At 41.4% G+C, this 19,995-nt stretch overlaps 1 protein-coding gene across 1 annotated transcript in view; it reads right to left on the bottom strand.

Moving 5' to 3' along the window:
• Positions 1-13,602, bottom strand: part of MYOM1 (myomesin 1) — a 154,798-nt gene extending 141,196 nt beyond the window's left edge. Inside the window, exons 1-2 of the mRNA XM_019525827.1 lie at positions 13,460-13,602; positions 6,929-7,431 (exon numbers count right to left, since the gene is read on the bottom strand). Coding sequence (XP_019381372.1) covers positions 6,929-7,377 — 449 coding nt within the window. The 5' untranslated portion in view covers positions 7,378-7,431; positions 13,460-13,602. The remainder of the gene's footprint in view (positions 1-6,928; positions 7,432-13,459) is intronic.
• Between the last annotated feature and the right edge of the window lie 6,393 nt (positions 13,603-19,995).

Genomic DNA, 19,995 nt, shown 5'->3' with positions numbered 1-19,995 from the left:
GAACTGTGACTTTGAGAACTGCTGTAGATGATAAAAATATCAAATACACACATCTGCCTTCCCATAACTTCCCCACTAATCACCTTCAAAAGAGTCTACTATACGAGACCTCTTTTGACATAGAGGTGCCTCCTACAGCCTCTATTGCTGCAGGTAGCTAAAGCAAGCTCTGATAATTCCCTATATTGTTTGGACCCGACAGTTGTCAGCTTCTGTATACATACACTAATGGAAAAAAGCATCAAGTCCTTTTTGTGTCCCCTCTGGAAGGACCAGCCACAATTTCAGTGCCTTCCTTCTTCTTGGGTCTGTTTGTTGTTCAGAGATTAATGAATATAATAATCTGCACTACTGACTTTAATAATCTGCAGACCCTAAATCCTGTCGCAGATCATAGAAAAAACTGACTAAATGAATGGGCTACAGTGGTTTCTTACAATGTCTCCTTGAGCTTCCCATGAACTAGTGCAGATCCTTACTTTCCCCAACCTAGACCTGTACCTGATAGGCATAGTCATCCCTTGACCTTATACAAAAGCTTAAACCAGCAAAGGAGGCATACTGAAAAGATAAATAGGCATGTTTCTATCCAAGATTGTATAAATTATGCTGCTATAGGAAATGTTTGTCCACTGGCTTCCATACAAAACAAACATGATAGAAAATTAACACCTGAATGCAAATTTAAAGATTCAAATTGAGTTGCTTTGAAGATGAAATGGGAGCACTGCTTCACTCCTGATCCCTTTTGTATCATAGATGAAATTAAACTCTGTCTAGTCATTGTTTAGGTTGCCTGAAAGAGAGACAGACAGAGAGAGACACAGAGAGACAGAAGCTCTATGTTCTTCTTTCCAAAATCTTGCCCTTTATTTCAAAATGTTGCAACCCATGCTTTTACCTGATACGTGGAATAGAATATCCCTGGAGCAAAACCTAGCAGACTAACATTGCTCTCTGATTTCACAGATAGGAACACTACCATGACCTTTTAACAGCTTTCAGCCTAATTTTATCTCCCAGCAAATATACATATGATTACCAGGTCACTACTACCCACAGGCCGTCATCAGGGCTGCTGACCCAAGCTTGCTGTTCTCATTTCTTGATATAGCCTTCCAAATTTTCACTTTTTATAATGCTAATGTTTTCTCAGTGTCCCTCCCAGTTTATTAAAATTACTGAGTGAAATAAAGCTGAACTAGGGATGTCTCCAGAGATATAAGCACAAAGTTATTCTTTATAGGTGTAAAAATAGAAGAATATATGTTAGTATGAACCTTTTCCCCTGGCTCTCACAATAGAAGCTCAGTGTAAGATTGTTAAACAGGACCTTTGCATCTCCCAAATTGTTGTTTCTTCTCCTCAGATACACGCTCTAGATGTAAATCCACCCTATAAATCAACCAGTGGCTTACACTGCCATTACTGTATTTCTTGGCCTATAAGGCAGATTTCCCATTCTGTCAAAGCAGAGTGTAGGTACAGTAGAGCTGAGCACACAGATGGAGCTGAGTTCAGGTAGCTGCCCCAATACAAATTAGAGATGAATGGAATTTATTGTATTAGCAATTTGTATTAGCAGCTGGTGAATACACACACACACATATATATATGTATGTGTGTGTATATGTATGTATATATGTATAGATATAGTTATTAGATACAGTTATAGATTTTTCTGAGTCTGTATTCACCAGTTTATTATCTTTTATGCACCACATAAGTGTAATCACTACAAAGTAGACTGAAAGAGACTAGAGATGGCCATGGGAGAAGGTCCTCTGTAGAAATGCACACCTCACTCTGGGTATAAAGGGAACAAAGTGTAGTATTGAGAGTATGCTGCTGACAGGGCATCTGATTTTCCGTTGGTATAAAATCAAGTTAGAGCTGCTTCCATTCATTGCTAATAAATATATGGAGTTTTGCCAAATGAATCTGAGAGCCAAATTGTTCCTGAAGAATGAGAAGCATTCTCTTCATTTTAAATTCATTCTAACTGCCTTACAGTTCCAGATTCATCAGGGGGCCAAGCCAAATAGCTGGCCAGGGGTCACACTGCTTGCTAATGCAGCTTGCATCATCAACAGTTTTTTTAAGGGGAAATGGTTTCATATGGATGATCTCATGACAGCAATTTCCAAGCCTGGCCATGACATTTGGAAGCTAACTCTTTTAAACGTTCACCTATAATTAACTAATGGTTGGGACAATGCCAATGAGGATCTCAAGATCACTCAGCAGTCTTCTATGTATTTACTGCTGAAAGAAGTAGTAACTACAGATATTGAAAAAAACACTTTGTTTTCTATTTGATTTACCTGAATGATGTGTTCTTGATTACTGTTTTTTCAACACTGCAAATAAATGCAAATGTTCTACACTAGTCATACCAAATAACAGAAAATCTTTAGCCCACAGTGTTGTAGATAACCCGTGTGCAGCACACACTGCTCTGCATTGGATTATCAGCTGTAACACATACTATGCTGTTAGCCAGAAAAAGGGCATATGAAAAATCACTGAAAGCTGGAACACACATTAGAACAACTAGCTACACTCCCAAGTAAGAAGATACCAATGGCCTTAGTTTAGCTCTGTCATTTCACAGTCCCAAAGTATTATATGCAGATAACACTTTGAATAATATAGTTTATTATATACTCATATAGTAAAGTGGAGACTGGCTGCAGTATTATACCTACATGTAAAGTTGTCTAACAAAATAAAAGCCCCATTTTAATTACAGTTCAGCAATCCTATCCAAACCATCCTATACAAATCCATAAATCCCATGCACCAGTACAGGCTGGGGGCTGACTGGCTGGGCAGCACCTCTGAAGATGAGGAGCTGGGGGTTACAGTGGACAATAAGCTGAAAATGAGCCAGCAGTGTGCCCTTGTTGCAAACAAGGCTAACAGCATTCTGGGCTGCACTGGTAGGTGTGTTGCCAGCAGGTCCAGGGAAGTGATTCTTCCCCTCTATTCAGCACTGGTGAGGCCACATCATAAGTACTGTATTCAGTTTTGGGCCCCCCACTACAGCAGGGATGGAGACAATTGGAGAGAGTCCAACAGAAAGTACAAAAACGGCGAGGGGATGGGGGACATGACTTCTGAGGAGAGGCTGAGAGAACTGGGCTTATTTAGTGTAGAGAAGAGAAGACTGAGGATTTCAACTACCTGAAGGGGGTTTCTAAAGAGGATGGAGCTAGACTGTTCTCAGTGGTGGCAGATGACAGAACAAGGAGCAATGGTCTTAAGTTGCAGCAAGGGACATTTAGGTTAGATATTAGGAAAAACTCTCACTAGGAAAGTAGCAAAGCACTGGAACAGGCAACCCAGAGAGGTGCTGGACTACCCATCTTTAGAAGTTTTTAATTCCCGGTTAGACAAAGCTTTGGCTGAGATGATCTAGTCTAGTCCTGCTTTGAGCTAAGGGGTTGCACTAGACAACCTCCAGACATCCCGTCTGACCCTAATTTTATATTCAGTCCCTGTTTCAATTTGGCAGAGATTTGGGCCAATTTAATGGCTGAATCTCCAAATCTGAATCAAATCAGGAGACCCTTTAATCTCTTTGAATCAAATTGGAACCCTCCAAATTGATTCAGAGAGATTTGGAAAGATTTGGAGATTTGGCCACTGACACAGCGTTAAATGTTTTTTCTACATACCTCAAGGTACCAGGGGGCTCGTGAATGCTGCAATGCATCCCACAGGAGCACGGGGAGCTCCCCAGCATGCTCAGCAACAGACCCAGAAGTGGACTAGAAGAACTTCTGGTCCACTTCTGGGTCCACCAGGGAGCACGCAGGGGGGCCCCCCATGGCTTCCTGGCTCAGTGACTGGTGCTTCCTGGGTCTGGGGAGGCACCCGCAGTCCCCCAGTGGCCAATCACCAAGCCGGTTGGGGGGGGGGGGGCAGGGCACAGGGGTCCTCCCAGTGCACTCCCCATCAGACCCGGAAGTGGACCAGAAGTACTTCCAGTCCACTTCTGGGTTCACTGCTGAGCACATGGGGGGAGGGGTTCCCCTCACACTCCTGTGGGATGCTCCATCTGCCCCAGTATTGCAGCATTCATGAGCCACACCTGGTACCTCAAGGCATGTAGAAAAATATTTAAAGCTATGTCTATGGCCAAATCACTGATTCTCCAAATCAGCATCGAATCTTCAGATCCGGATTTGACCGAATCGAATCGGGGACAAAGATCCAAATCAATTAATCAAATCACTGTCCGTGATTCAGGCCGAATCTGAATCCAAATTGATTATGGCCCGTTTCATACACCCCTATTTTCTATGATTTCTAACACAATACGCAACAACCTAACCTGCAACAGGTAAAGCAGGGGAACCATGGCAGCCAATGTCCTGCTTCTATAAAAGACTGAATTAATATACACTCAAGAGATCCCAGGTAGAGGGCCCATTTAATGTTGCAATTAATATGATTCAACCATTTCCAAGAATGATGCTAGCAAATGGTATAATTTTGCCAATATTCATCCCCCCGCTGCAGCCCCAGAGAGTTTTCTACACTCCAGCTCCACTAAGCATGCTTTCAGCACCAGTGAGGCTCCTGTATAATAGACCATCGGAGGACCAGTCACATGTGGTGCAGCCCACCCATCCTTCTCCTCCTTATCGCTAACAAATGCCTTACAAACACAGTGCATGAAACAGGCAGCAGAACTGTTCTATTCAGGGGAATCTTTGGATGCTCCTGTAGGACTGCTTTATGGATGCTTGTGTAAATCAACTACACGAAGGGACAAGGATCTGGTCCGATGAGTAAAATTTAATGGAGTTAATTTGGATAAAAGAATTGACTTGAACATAAGGTCTAAATTCAAATCACATTTTACTAGACATGGGCTTCACCCACAAAATTTAGATCTAGATTTGAATTAAACACAAGTTACACATCAATGAAATATACCAGATTGGCATTATTTGAAAATTTCTGTCGTAGACTGATATCTGGGCTCAGACTTCAACCTTCCACAAAAGTTTTGCATTTGGTTCAAAACCATCAGTACTTTATGAAGGTCAAACGTATTTGAAAAACCCATGTCAGGTGTATTTTAATACACCCCTTTTTCTGGGCTCTAATACAGAAGGGGCAAAATGCCCTGAGGTTATTTCTGACCCACCTGAAAGCAGGAAGTACTTCAAATTTGCCAAGAAAAATATTTTTGCAAGATTTTCTTCCCAAATTATTTGGATTGTTTGGGGAGGATGAACTAACACTGGGAATATTTTAAAAGTCAGATAAGAAGGCCACATACTGAACACTTCCTTCTAGGGATGTAAATACCAATTTAAACAAATATCCACTACACCTGTTGTAATTACAATGGTTAAACAATTAAAAATCATGAGAAAGAGCAGAGCTGGTTTCTTTGTGGACAGCAGAGTAGAGGGGAGGGGAAGTGGGGACTAGTACCTAATATCTAGGCTCCACAGACCTCGCTGCAGCCACTTACTGCCTCTCTGCTGCTTGCCTTGAACAGCTCAGACTCTGCTGCAGGGAGAAGGGGTTGCCCCACGCCCAGGCTGCTTGTGGCAGGTGATGTTGGAGCTCAAAAGGGCTACACTGAGGTCTGTGGAGCCTAGCTATAGGTAATAGTCCCGCCTGCCCCTCCCTTCCTCTCTCCCATACTCCTCACTGCTGCTTGCCCTGCCACCTTCTGGTTCCTGCTGGGGCACCATGTGGCTTCCCTTCCCCAACAGACTACTCCCTGCTCCACACTAAATGATAGCCAGTAAGCTATAATGGGTTATCACTAGGCTTATCAGTTAAATGATTAATTGTTCAACTGTTTACATGATCCCTGCTTCCTTGAGGAAACCAAAAATATGGTGGCCTAAGGGACACAAATTAACCATAAATGTAGGTACAATACTAAGTTCATCACTCAGAGCCAGATTTTCATGCATGTTAAGTCTGCATTGTGCCAAAAGAGATTTAAATATGGTAGAGCTTGTCCTCTGGCTGTACTGGGATTTTCTACATCAACCTCTTCTAATCTCTAGCAGAAGAGAAAAGACATTATGGATGGGATGTACTTAACTAATTACTGGTCCCTTGTTGCTAGAATTGGCAGAAGAGCTATTGGCAACTGGTGTAAAACAGATTGAAAGCCAGTCTACAATGCATGACATAAAATAAAAAAAAAATTAAAAACCCAGTTCTCTCAAATGGAAACAGTAGGAACTAGAAATGCAATATGGTTATGTTACTGTAAGAAAACTGTTAAGTGCATTAGCTCAAATTCATTATCTCTAGTGTAACTTTGTTTACTTCCTTGTAGAAGTCAGTCTGGTATAATTCATTCAATATCAGAAAAGTTGCCCAAAGACAAATTTGGTCCAGCAAACCATCTTCTCAAGTTCATTGGTTATTAGAGGTTGGCAAGAAAACGTTGTTGAACATTGAATTAATGTTGAATGTTCCCTACCCTGCCAAAAAAGACATCCTCATGATGTGGGAAACTAAGGTTCAATGCCTGATTGAAGAGACTATGCCTGATTCAGACTAGGAGCTTGAACTTCAGTCTTTCATACCCCAGTTGACTGATTCACCCCACAACAGCCAACAGACAAGACAGAAAGAACACCTAGCTTGTGGCAAACTGAGGTTCATGTTCTTGGGCTGAAACATGCAGAGGAGGGACTTGAATCTTAAACTCATCCGTGCCAAGTAAGTACCCTAAACACTGGGATATTGTCTATTCTGGGGCATGTGGCCTCTCCAGTTTGACTAGAAACTGCACCCTCTTCCATATAGAAAAATATATTAACGCCACAGAACCTGCTTTTGTTCCAGTCACTGGGAGTTTCACCACTAATTTTAATGGGAACATGCTGAACAAGCATTTTCTCATTATTGTTCCAAAGCTATGTTTTTCTCATCTTACCCAAGACTGTAGGCTTCAGATCCAAGGCTGTAGGCAGCCGATCTCTTACTGAGGGCTTCAGATCCAAGGCTGTAGGCAGCTGAAGTCTTACTGAGGGCTTCAGATCCAAGGCTGTAGGCAGCTGACCTCCTGCTGAGGGCTTCAGATCCAAGGCTGTAGGCAGCTGACCTCTTACTCTGAGCTGCAGATTCATGATCATAGGCGAGAGATCCATAACTGTAGGCTTCAGATCCATGAGCATAGGCTGCAGATCCATGGCTGTAATCTGCTACAGTGGCATGGCTGTAGTCTGCTGCAGAACGGTGACGATATGCTGCAGACCCATGAGCATAGGCTGCAGATTTACGCTTCTCCTCCTTTTGGTACTGGCTTAAAGCGGATTGCAGCTCTTTGTGACGATATGAGCGGTCATAATGTTGGTGGTGTTTTTGGTAGAAAGGTAAAGCCATGATGGGTGCCTAAATCAGATTCCACTACACTGTTCTGACTGAGGTGTGCCCAGTCTGAAAAAAGAAAAGATTAAACAGATGATGATTCAAACCAAGCCAACCTCTCATTAATATTAACACATTATCTAAAACTTTTCCTTCATATCCAGTACAACACACTTTGAATGGTCTTCTTATGGTGTCTCCCACATTTCAGGAAACTCACACATTAATTGATATGCTCAGAAATATTTGTATTATTGTATTTGTTCATTAATTTGCAATGTATAATTGTCTCCCAATTGATGTTATAAATTATTGAGGTCTTACATGATCATCTTCCTCAGAAATTATTTCAATATGTCTTTTAAATGAAAAATATTTGAGAGGACAAAGAAACTGAAATGTTTAAACGAAGTAAAAAAAAAATTAGTGAAGTATTTATTTACTTTAAGTTCCAAGATTTACACACACGAAAAAATTCATTCAAATCAGCTTCAGTTTATGGGATGTTCAACTTTTCCAACAACAAATTGAAAGCAATAAAACTAGTAATTAAGTAGAATGCTAAATTTTGGCGATAAAAAAAAGTGGGCCCTTATTAACCAGATTCTTTTCTATGCACTGTTAGAGATTCAATGACCATGTGTCCAAATTAAAAAAAAAATCGTGTCAAATCTTATTCAGCAATACAAGCTACATTTGCTGTTAAAATACAACCTCCTACTTTCCAAGTTTCATCCATTTTTATTCCCCTTGCCAGTCTAGAGCTTCACACACAAGCTCTCCATGAAAACTTCTCTAGATGTTGCCCCTACTTAGCAGGTGTTTCTCAGAGCCTTCAGCAGATAATCACATTCCTACAGTCTTCAGCTGACCTGTGGAGTTTGAACAAGTGGGAAGCAGTTCTCACAATATGCTATTGGTTCATCAAGTTGGCACAGACAGTTGAAGATCCAGCCTTTATTTGAATAATGATTAAGTCTCCCCATGTGGTATGAAACCCAATCAAAACCAGCTACAGCCAAAGCTTAGCAGGCTGCCTGTCTGGTATGGTTGTTTGTTGGGCTACAGCCCTAGATTTAACAACAGCCCAAGCTGCTGCACTCTTCTTATACGATGGCCTTCACACCCAAAGCCGCTCAGTTCCAGCCTTTGTTCCCAGTTCCAGTCTTCTTGGCCCCTGGCTTGATTCCTGCCTTGGGCTCTCTAGATCCTGACTCTAGTTTCTGAATTCTCCCTGATGTGGATACTGGTTTTACCTGATCTACCCCAGCTGCCAGTGCCTTGGTCCTAGCACCTTTTGTTTTTTTAAAATGAAAACCGAGATTCTGTTTTACAGAAGAAACCTTGACTCTTGTTAGGGCTACCTGTGGTTAGCTGTAAGTATGCAAGGTGCAATAATCCCCTGGAATGGGACTAAGCATCTCAGCAATGAGAAAGTTCATAGAGTTACATAATGAAGGGATATTAATTGTGGGAGGAGAATAGCTTTTCTAGTCTCTTTTCTTAGGGTGTCCCATACTTATCCCTCATCTGGCACAAGAGCTGAACCTTGAACATTATGAAAAGAAAAAGGGATGTCTTCTTTTAATAGTCTGAAAGACAGAAAATTTATTCCCTTCTTTTTATTTCTGTTATAAAACTCACTATTTTATATTCTAATTATAAAAGATACTTAAAAAACTGGAATGGGAGAAAGAAATTCTGCTCCCAGTGAAGCCTATGGGGAATTTTAACACTGTACTTAATGGCACCAAGATATCATCCCTTGATATTTTTTAGCAGTGTTTGGATCCAGTATAAATCAGCCAGTTTCTGACTTGTTCTGTTCAAGGAATAAGATAAACACTCACAAGGACTAAATGAAACCAAAAGGGGAAAAAAAGGAAAAAAGAAGTAAACTCTGAATGTTTCCATGCTCACTGCCACAAATCAAAGTTTCAGAACTACATGTTACTGATAACAAAAACGACCATTTAAGTTGCAAAATATTGACTTCATTCGGGTGTTAATTCAGAAATTTTTCATTGTTAATTGTTTGGTGAAACCTGGCCACAATGAAGTCACTAAGAATTTAGTCACTGGCTTTTGTGAAACCCATATTTCACTTCTCATTTTTATTTTTACCTGCAAAAGGTAGCTAAGGGGAAGGCACCATCCCTTTTTCCTCCATGGTGAAAAATGATACAAACAAAACACTTAGCTTATCTTTAATGTTTCCTGTCTTCCCAATTTACTGTCTTTATTCTGTGTAAACCTAGTAAAGCCACTGAATTTTCCAAAATATTTAAAGATTTTTTCAAGTGCTTCATAAAAGGCAATGACATAGTTGGTTACGGGAGGGAAGAAAGTTCTGATCTGAAGCTGAAACAACTTAAAAGACAGAAACATAGAAATGTAGGGCAGGAACGGACCTCCACAGGTAATCTAGTCTAGGGGTTCTCAACCTTTGCATGGGAGAGGACTGGCCCAGCTCCCCAGCCCTGCCTGCACACCTCCAGGTGTGGCAGAGTCCCAGGGCCCCACTCATCTGAGCAGCAGGTTCATGGAGTTTGGCCCGCTTACCTGCAGCACCACTTGGAAGATGAAGGCTGCAGGGCCAGACAGGACAGGATGCCCCCTGCCCTTGAGGCCTACCTCAGTCCCCATGCCAGGGCCAACTGGACACCCTAAAACCTGGTATGGGGACTGAGGTGAGTCGGATGCCGCATACCCCAAGTTGAGGGCCATTGATCCAGTCCAACCTCCTGCCTGAGGCAGTGTCATCCCTGTCCAAACCTTATACAATTTCATTTTTAGTAAACTGATACAACCACAAGACATAACACCCTAGGGGGACCACGGTGGCCAATATCCTTTTGCGGTCAGGCAGGGGGCACCATGTGCATGTGTATGCCCATGGCCGCCAGGCAGCCTGGACAGCAGCCCTTGCAGGTAAGTCTGGCAGTGAACTGAGGCTCCCATAGAGAGGAAGGGAGTTGGGCATGGCAGGGCTGGGGCTGGGGCTGCTGCCCAGCTGGGTGGTGCATAGGGCTTGGGGTCTAGGGCCACAATGTGCAGCTGCAGGGCCCTGGTGAGGAGTGGGATGGAGCCATCCAGAGGGTAGTGGGAGGAACCAGTTCCCCACCACTTCACACTCTCCTTGGGGCAGGGGGGAACACATGCACCCCAGAACAGTGCATGAGGCGGGCTACCCGCTGCGGGCTTGGGCTCCCCTCCCTGCTGCTTTCCCCCAGGGCCTTTGAAGCCTGGTGGGTGCAGCAAGGCGGAGTGGGGATGAGCAGGGAAGCTCGTTGCAGCCATTGCAAGCTCCACACTGCCCTGGCAACCCTGTACTACTGCCCCTCACTGCTCCAGGGCAGGCAGAGGATGTGTTGCCAGGGCAGTGTGGGGCTCGCAGCAGCCACAGTGAGCTTCCCCACCTAGCCCCGCTCTGTCATGCCATGCCCATCGGGCTGCAGAGGCCCTGGGGGGAGTGCAGCAGGGTGGGGAGCCTGAGCCTGCAGTAGGCTGCCTGAACCCATGCTTGCCTCTGCCTGGCACACAGATCTGGGGGGCATGTGCCCACCATCTCCCCAGGAGTGCACACAGCAGTGGGGAGCCAGCCCAAATTCCTTCCTGGCCCCATGTGGCAAACAGCAAAGCCTAGAAGCATGAGATATACTCAAAGTAAAATAAAGCCATAGCTAGTCCTAGATTATTCTGGACCAATGCTTTTCCATCTGCTCCTTGAACACCATCAGTGGAACATATCTCACAATTTCCCTAGGCAATCTATTCCACTGCCCTACTGTTCTAACAGTGAAGTTTTTCCTGATCTAAACTTACTTTGCTGCAACTTCAAGCCACTGAACTATATCCTAGTCTCTGCAGCAAGAGGGAAAAGGTGTTTTCCCTCTTCTTTATAGCAGCCTTTTGGATATTTAAAGACTACTACCATGTCCCCTCTTAAGTGCCTTTTCAGCAACTGTTTCCTTCAACCTCTCCTCATGTGACTTGCCTTCCAAGCCCTTTATCATTTTTGCCACCTATCTCTGGACGTTAACTTCTTCCTGTCCCTTTTAAAATGTGAAGTCTAAATCTGCACACAGTACTTTAAATAAGGCCAAGTAAAGAGGTGCTATTATCTCCTATGTCTTTCACCTAATACTTCTATTAATGAATCCCAAAACCATATTTCTGTAGCTCCATGACCCTGTAGATTTGTACTGAATCTGTGGTCTACCAAGACTAGAAATAAGCTATTTGCAGCAAATGAGGGGGCTTATTTAATGGTTTATATTGAATCTGTCACACTATTTTGGTGCCAGAGGTTTTTGTTCTTCCCTACTTTTCTTATTGTCTTTCCTTCATCACATGCAAGCTAAGGATGATATGAATCCATCTCTGATGAGGAAGAGAAAATCCAAAAAAAAGGTCTTGCACTATACACTAAATGGAAAAAATGGGGAAAGGATCATTCTGATTTCCTACAGCAGAGAGTGTTACGGCTTCATCTTCTCCAGCTTTGTGTTCAGAACCGGCAAGGTTCATTGTGAATATTAACTGCTACATTATTGCCCCTGTTGTTCATGGTACCCCTTCAGTTTGCGTATGTTAGTGTTTAGTTCTAGTAATCCAATCTCAGAAAAGATCAAGAAAAGATAGGCAATTAAAGCAGGACAATTAAAATAATTAGAAGCTGGAATAGACTTCTAGAGGAGGATAGATTTAACAAAAAAGACTGAAAAACTATTTAGTTTTGTGAAAAGACTGAATAAGAGGAGATGTGATGGAGGGATATAAATTGTACCTTACACAAGTTAAATCAAACATTTCCATGTGCCACCTCCTTGCAAGAACAAGAGGTCATGCAATCAACTTAGAGTCATTATAGTTTAAAATGCACACAAGAAAACTTTCTTTTTCTTTGCATACATGATTAAGTTGTAGATCTCTCTTGCCAGAAGAAATAACTTTAAGAAAGAACTGAATGGAGTTATACATTTATCTAGATAAAAAATATGCAGTTACACAAATAAAGATACAAACTGACATAAGATTTCGACCTTCCTGCTAATTGCCTGATGTTAGGAAGACACCTTTTTTCATAGGAGTATTATTGCATAATTGTCCATTATGAGGATTTACATCTTTCCCTGAAACATCTGCTGTTGGTTGCTGATAGGGATTAGTCAGACAAAAAAACCCCACTGGTCCAGTCCAATATGTCCTATGCTCTTTGAAAATCTACAAAAAGATCCCTGATCCCCACAAAATTTTTGGCTCCCCCTGAAATCAGGAGGACTTAAGTAGGACAGTACAGAATCCTGCACCTCAATTTAATAACCTGCTTAGTCCCTTCTTAAACCTCATGCAGAGTTGAGTCTGTTACATGGCCATGCATGCAGACACTGGAATTCCTTCTAAAAATTTGTATAGGCTTTGCCTGATTGCAGAGCCTGGTCTAGACATGGCCAAGAATCCATGTCAGAGTTATCCAAAAGTCCTAGTTTTGGGACCCTGTGCTAAGAGCTGTCAGAACAAATTCCTAGATAATAAATATAGACAGTTATTCTGTGCTTATCTGTACAGCAAATACATATTGAAGAAAGATTTTATTCATAGCATATCTCTTGAGCTAGTATTCAATATGATTAGTTTGTGCTTTTAAAAGTCTACTGAGAATAACATTTTAAAAATACTGAAATAAAAATGTTGATAAAAAGAAAACTAACAGATTTTCTTCTGATCTCAGTCAGTGTCGCTTCATCTGCTTCACAAATTCACAGTAAATCCCACATAATGAGAAAATTGTTAGAAGATTATTTACACATCCTTTCATTCCCGAGGAATTTAGACAACAAACCCCTCTTGTAGCTCCCATAACTCATGCCTCATTTGAAAGTACTACAGCTATCTGCTAGGATAGCTGAGCTGATAATAACTGAGCCCCTGCTTTACTTTGTTTTGTCTCTAACTGATTTCTCCAACGTGCTACCACAACTCCTTCAAACAACTGCCGAGCTCAGAAGATTAAAGGGAGCTGCCATCAGTTCGATGTTACAGATGAAGCCAGGTGACCACCTAGAAAGATTTCCTGTCTAAACAGAACACTTACCAGCAGCCAAATGAAAAATGACAAATTTAAATGTCCTGAAGTGAATGAATGATAGAGAGAAAAATCCAGTAAAGTTGAATCCAGCAAAGAGGTAGTCAGGACCAGGGCTAAGGACTGGACTCCAGGGTCTAGAACAAAAATAATGCCTGTAGTCAGTGGAATGTCAGAGCCACAGTCCAGGCCTTTTATGGCCAGGAAGGCTGATAAATATAGCATCAACGAGGGGGAGAGACAGAGACTGATACAGATACAGCGAGCTGTCTCTATGCAAATATATGATGACAGCAGCTTCAAGCTAAGAAGTCTCCCTTTTAAGTAACCTCAATAAATTCATCCCAAAATCAATGTATCTGTCCAGGTTTTTATTGCTGAACAGAATCAGAATGAGAAAAAAAAGCACATGGGCCCTACTGTGATCCCAAAGTACAACAGAGAAACTTTCATATGGGTAGAAGTATAGGTAGCATATTCTGAATGCCATATGGAATTCTTGGATTTCTTTTTACATCAGGTTATACTACATGAAGTTCTTGATGTAACAGGTGTAGATTACAAACAGGACAGGTTCCAGTTAAATAAAAGAGAAATCAGAGAAGTAATTAATGGCAAACCTCATAAGGTCAAACAGCAGGTTCAATTAAACAGAAAATCTGTTTCTGTGCTGCGGGGACAAGGTGCTACATTTTTATCTTCTTATTAAAGATAAAATTCTAAATTTAGGACATAACCTCAACCAAGGCATTTAACTGGATATAAACAACACAGTTCTAAGAGCCAACATATTTTTCTAAATTAAAACTGTATTATCTCTATTGAAATACCAACAGAGAAAACTTCCCATAGCTTTAGCCTAGGGCTGATTCAATAGGGGTTTCTTTTTCTTTTGTTTAAGTCACAGAAACCTAATACTTTAATGGTATATAATTAGCATGGCTAAATATAACAACAGGGGATTCTCTAACATGAAAATAGCTTATAATGTATGTGTATGATGAATATTCTGTGACTGTACAGTCAACAAATATTTATTCAGTTCTTGCATTTCATTTGAAATACCCATCATTATAAATATAAGTGTACACATTTTTGTGCACTTACATTTATAAATAAATAGACTCTAACTCTCAGGCCTACTCCGGTTGTTTGCACCACTTAATCAGTGAAAAACATTTACCAATGCAGAGTAAAGCCACCTTTTCTTCCTACCTAGTTCAGCTTAGTTGGGCTAGACAATAATACACAGCAGTTTAGAGAAGCTAGAGAACATGGTGGTTGCACTCCTGAGTCTGGTTCTTTAGTTTCATCTTTGTCAAATGAATAGAACAGAACTGATAGACACAGCATGAGGCTTAACTGCATACAGTTTGAAATTCTTCAATGAAAAGCAGTATAGAAGTCCAAAGTATTCTTTATTTTACTTTTATTATATTATTAATTGTACAGATCATGGGTTAGATATAAGATTCCCAAAAGGGGTAACTAGAATTTATCATGATATAATTCCACCAGAAGTAGATCCAGGATATTGCAAATGAGGGTGCAGGAACAGCAACTGGTTGCACCCTCTGCTCCCAGCATCCTCCCTCCCACAGAAGCAGCAGTCAGGGACTTTTTAAAGTCCCCAAAGCAGGTAAGAAGTCCATCTCCCTCCCCACACACATTTCACCTCCATGCTCAGAGGCACCCCCCCACCTCCAACAACTGCCACTGTCCTGGGGTATAGGGGAGCTCCAGAGCGGGAGACAGGGGAATGGGGAGATTCTTAAGAAAGGCCCCAGCTGTTGCACCTGCCATGTGGTCGGAAAGGGGGGCGGGGGGCACAATCATACCATTGCACCCATTCTGGAACCACTCCTGAATGCCACTACCCTGCCTGGGGATTTAAGACATAATAAACATTATCACTGTCCTGAATTGCTTACTGTAAATAAGATACATATAGGGCATTAACAATAAATTCCTCCAGCTTCATTATTTAGGCAGTTAAAGTTAGATCTCAGACGAACATGATCTCTTTCAGGCTATAAGAGGAATGCAATTCAGCTCCTCATTTCAAGCCATTCAATTCCCATCTGAATATCAAAATACATAGTGCAGATCACTTAGAAACTCCTGCAAAATTCTTTGTCAGCATATATTTGGTTACTTAGATCATTATTGTTTATTTATTTTTTAATTTAAACCCCTGGTACTTAAAAATTCTACAGCAAAAAATACAGCACATTTTTTTCTGAATGGAAAATGGAGAACCTGAATTTAGGGTTTAATTCGGCAGAAAAAGCTTCCCCAGCTGTTGCTCTACGGAAGCACTTCAGACTCTTTCTCTCTGTGGGTATTGATTTGTGGGCGTGTCTACACAAAATGCTACGTCACCGTAGTGATGATCTATGGCAATGTAGTTTGTCACTACGGCGATGTAACATCGGTGGGCACAAACTGTGATGCCGACCGTCCTGTGCAGTAGTTCATTGCGACTGCACAGTAGGGTTGGAAACGACCTGTGCACCACCAGGACTGCACAGTAATGGTGATTACTGTGCAGTCATTTAGTACTTCCTAAAGCAAATTTGGACTGGCTAAAGCAAATACTGAATGACTGTGCGGTAACAACTGTGCAGTTAGGCACATGTGTAGACATGTCCTGTATATTGTAGTGGCAGTCCTTCATCATTCTGCACCCCTCTTTTTCTAGGTTCAAGCCCCATATCCATGAGCAAATTATTTTGTGTGAACAATACATTTACTGAAAAATACTGACTTTCTTAACATTGTTGGTTAATTTGAGTCAAATTTGCAGAACATTTTCGGCAGAAATTTTTGGGAATTCTAGATTTATAACAGTATGAAGGAGAATTTGTTGCTTCCTTTTTATCCAGTATTTCAGCATTTATTCAAGGTAATGGCAAGGGGATTTGAACCTCATCAATAAAATATAGGCTGGCATTGTACGCTGTCTTGCTGACACTGTTTCACTTAAACAGGTGATTTGACTGCCATCTCCCATCTCCCAGGTGAGTATTTTAAAAACCAGGCAAGCGAGAGATACTCTCTCCTTTGTTCTTTGTCTTGATGATTAACATATTTCCTTGAATCTAAGTTGACCCTGAATTTAAGATCACCAGATGCCCCCATGTTTCACTTTCCCTCAGTCATATGGCCTCAGGAGCAAGGTAGGGAGGAGTCTCCCATTTCCATAAAGTCAGTGTGTAGCCCAGATCGTCCCACTGGAAGCTGGCCAGTGAGAAGCTAACTATGAGGCTGTCATAGGTAGCCCTGTCTGCAAGCAGACAGGGTTGCACCCTCCACTACACAAAGCAATTTGTAAGCCACCTACTTGGTCAGGGTACTGCCCCCTGCCACCTTTGTGGTCATGGTATTTCCCCTGCCTCCCCAGCTTGCTCCTGTGGCCATATGGCTAAGGGCAAGTGAAACTCAGGGGCATCCAAGCCCCAAGTCTCTGGGCTTGGGCCTGCAGGTAGGTTGCCTGCCAAAGGATTTGGAAGTATCTGAAGCCCCAGGTTGGGGTGAAGGATACCTGGAAGTATCTATCTGGTTCTTGGATGATTCAAATAGATTTGGACTTGATCTGGCTAATTTGACCTGGGAAACAAAACACAGATAGACTCAAAAGGGTTCCAGCCCAGCAAGAACAGTTCACCCATCCCGCCAATCAAACAATAAGGAAGGCCATTCTCCCATGGTAAGAGCCTCCTACAGGAAAATATTCTTTGTACTCTTCTGGGCAGACCCAAAGATAGCCACTTCCAGGAGGTGGGAGCATTCTGTCACAGCAGCAAGTTTGCCTGAACCCAGGTTTATCTCTGGCTCCCATGTGTCTCTGGTCCTACTGGGCACTGGGCAGGGAGAGGCAGGGGACAATTCTCCAATGGCTTCAAGGCTCCCTTAATGTGGTGAATATGTCCATGTCCCTCCCCACCATGCTTCCCAGTGGAACTTGAGGAGTGCACCGGGTACAGGCTCTTTTCTTGTGGTAGGAACCTTCCTGGGATGCTGAGAGGTTCCCCAGAGGAAAATGTTCATAAATCAGCTGTTGGCAGGACAGGGAAAAGGATTCCCACAAGGCTTCCTGACAGTACACCCCTGGGCAGGCTGTGAGGGAAGCAGAGAACTGTGGGATAGTGGGGGTCTTCAACACTTGAGAGAAGTGTGCAGCTTGTACAAATGAGCTTGTGCAACACTTGAGAGAAGTGTGCAGCTTGTACAAATGAGTACAGGAGGGGAGAGATCTATCTGATTTGACAAGGTAGAGCTTTCCTGCAGAAGAGCTGTTTTTCTTCTGCAAGAAAGCTCTTGAATGTACCTACACTCTCTTTTCATTCCAGGAGAAGGCTTTTCTTTCATCACAAATGTAATGCCTGTATATAGCCTCAGTTTACTAGTGCAATAAAAAGCATCATACGATCCCTCTTGTAAACTGATCGAGCTCTCTCTCAGAACTAGCAACGTTTCTTTTCCTTCACTCTTCCTATTGGAAAGTTGCTTCAGAACTGCACTGCTCTGAAGATTAGAAACCATCATCTCATCTCCACTATATATTTATTTGTGGCCCTTTTATGTCCATTTATCCATGCACCAATGTTGCCCTTCAAATTAACTAGTCCATTTCCTTCCCTTGTATTTATGACCCTGAATATACTTACAGTGAACAATTATAATTGCCCCTAAACCTTTGTTTTGCTAAACAACCCAAGCTCTTTTCCTCTCCTTCCTCTCTGTTCCCTGCATTGCACCAGCATTGCACACAGTATTCCAGTTAAAATCTCACCCTTGCCCTGCACAATAGAATAAATACTTCCCTATCTGTATTGAAAATACTTCATTTAATATATTCCAGGATAGCATTTACCTTTTCCACAACTGCATAGCACTGGTGGCTCACAAATAGGGAAGGTGGATAAATTATAAGTCCCTATAACAGCAGCAACAAACTTACTATGAAGAATCTGTAGATGTGGGACCTCTACATGCTATGGTATAAACAGTATAGTTACACTGTAAACTGTATACTGTTTACAAGATGTACCATTTTTATTTTGTCCTGTATCTTCTGATCTAATCTTTTGTTTTGTATTTTGACTAACATCTTATTTAGTTTTTATTTCCTTTTTGGTAACTGGTCTTTGCTCTGTTCTATCCTGACCTAGCTTGTCCTTCTCTGGGTAAATTTCCAGTGTTTGATGTGTCACTTTCCATTTAAAAAATAAGTTCAGGAATTTCATGAGTTATCCCTCACTTTTTACTTCCCCATTTCATGAATTCATAAACTGAAAAATTTTGAATAGTCTTATCATATATCATTTCTTATAATAGGCAAGGCAAGTAAAACTTTTATGAGCGTAAATTAAAATATAACTAATTTTCTAATCAGTTATCTTGGAAATTCATTTCTGTTTTTTAAATAAGAGTTTAATCTAGTAGACATAAAATTATTTGGAATCTGGAAGAAAACTCCGTAACTGAGCTCCACCATAATGGAAGAAAATACATTGCAAGAGAAAAAAATTGACTTCCATCGCAATTGTGAATCCTTTTCCCACAGACACTGCACATTCTAAACCACTAAATAACATGAATTTGAGGAATCCATGCTAGCATCAGCCACAGATGATGGACTGTCCATTGCTAGTGGTAGATGAAAACAAAAACACTCTCATCACCAAATAAAAATGAACCTAAAAAACATAATTCACTTCCAGGTTTTACTGGTTTTAATGAAACCAAAATCATTTAACATGTACTGGTAGAACATCATTGACTCATTGGCTAAGTGTCTTTTAATTCTTTGGTCTTACTTCCATCATCACACCAAAGAAATATGGAAATTTGCCCACTTTGTCACCATTGATATCGTATGTTATTCCAGTTTATTAATATGCTGCATCATAGACAGGACTCTCTGTGTTTCCAATTTCTTCTTTTACAAAAGTTCCACCTTATTATTTTGTGTTCTTCCTTTATTGCTCTCTCTAGCTCTCTCTCTCTCTTGCTCTCTTTTTCTGCTACAGTATCAAAGTGTTCCTTGGCTGCCTGGAGCCTTTTCTAAATTTTCCATGCACCAGAGGGAATTTCTATTTCAAACGATGCACCACTAGCAAAATATCTAAATCCAGTGCTACTTCAGTTGTGGTTTTCAATCAAACTAGCCTCTTATGAAGCTCAATTGTATGCAGCAGTGTAACATTAGTGTCTGAAATACTGTAAGAGCCCATAGCTTGCACATCTGAACTTCAGTAAAAAGTGATCATTATCTCTTTTAGACTTCATTTGTATATTTCAAGGAATGGGCCTAGAAGTAAAATCTCTGTATCCCAAGTGTAAGTTAAAACTAACTAATCAACCATTCATCTGTAGTACAGTATGTCAGTGTGAACTGGGATATGGGAGCAATGCTTCAACTCTAAGAGTCATAACAGACTGCAGGTACAGGAAAAGTATCTTGCAAAAATTAATGCTGAATTTGTAAGCTGAGTGTAAGAATTATTGATTGCTATTTCAGAAGTTGCTTATTGTGAATT

Source organism: Gavialis gangeticus, unplaced genomic scaffold (genome assembly GCF_001723915.1).
Source record: "Gavialis gangeticus isolate Ggan-Ray unplaced genomic scaffold, GavGan_comp1, whole genome shotgun sequence".
Taxonomy (NCBI): domain Eukaryota; kingdom Metazoa; phylum Chordata; order Crocodylia; family Gavialidae; genus Gavialis; species Gavialis gangeticus.
The sequence above is the reverse complement of the archived record's forward strand: the minus strand, read 5'-3'. Positions and strand labels throughout refer to the sequence as shown.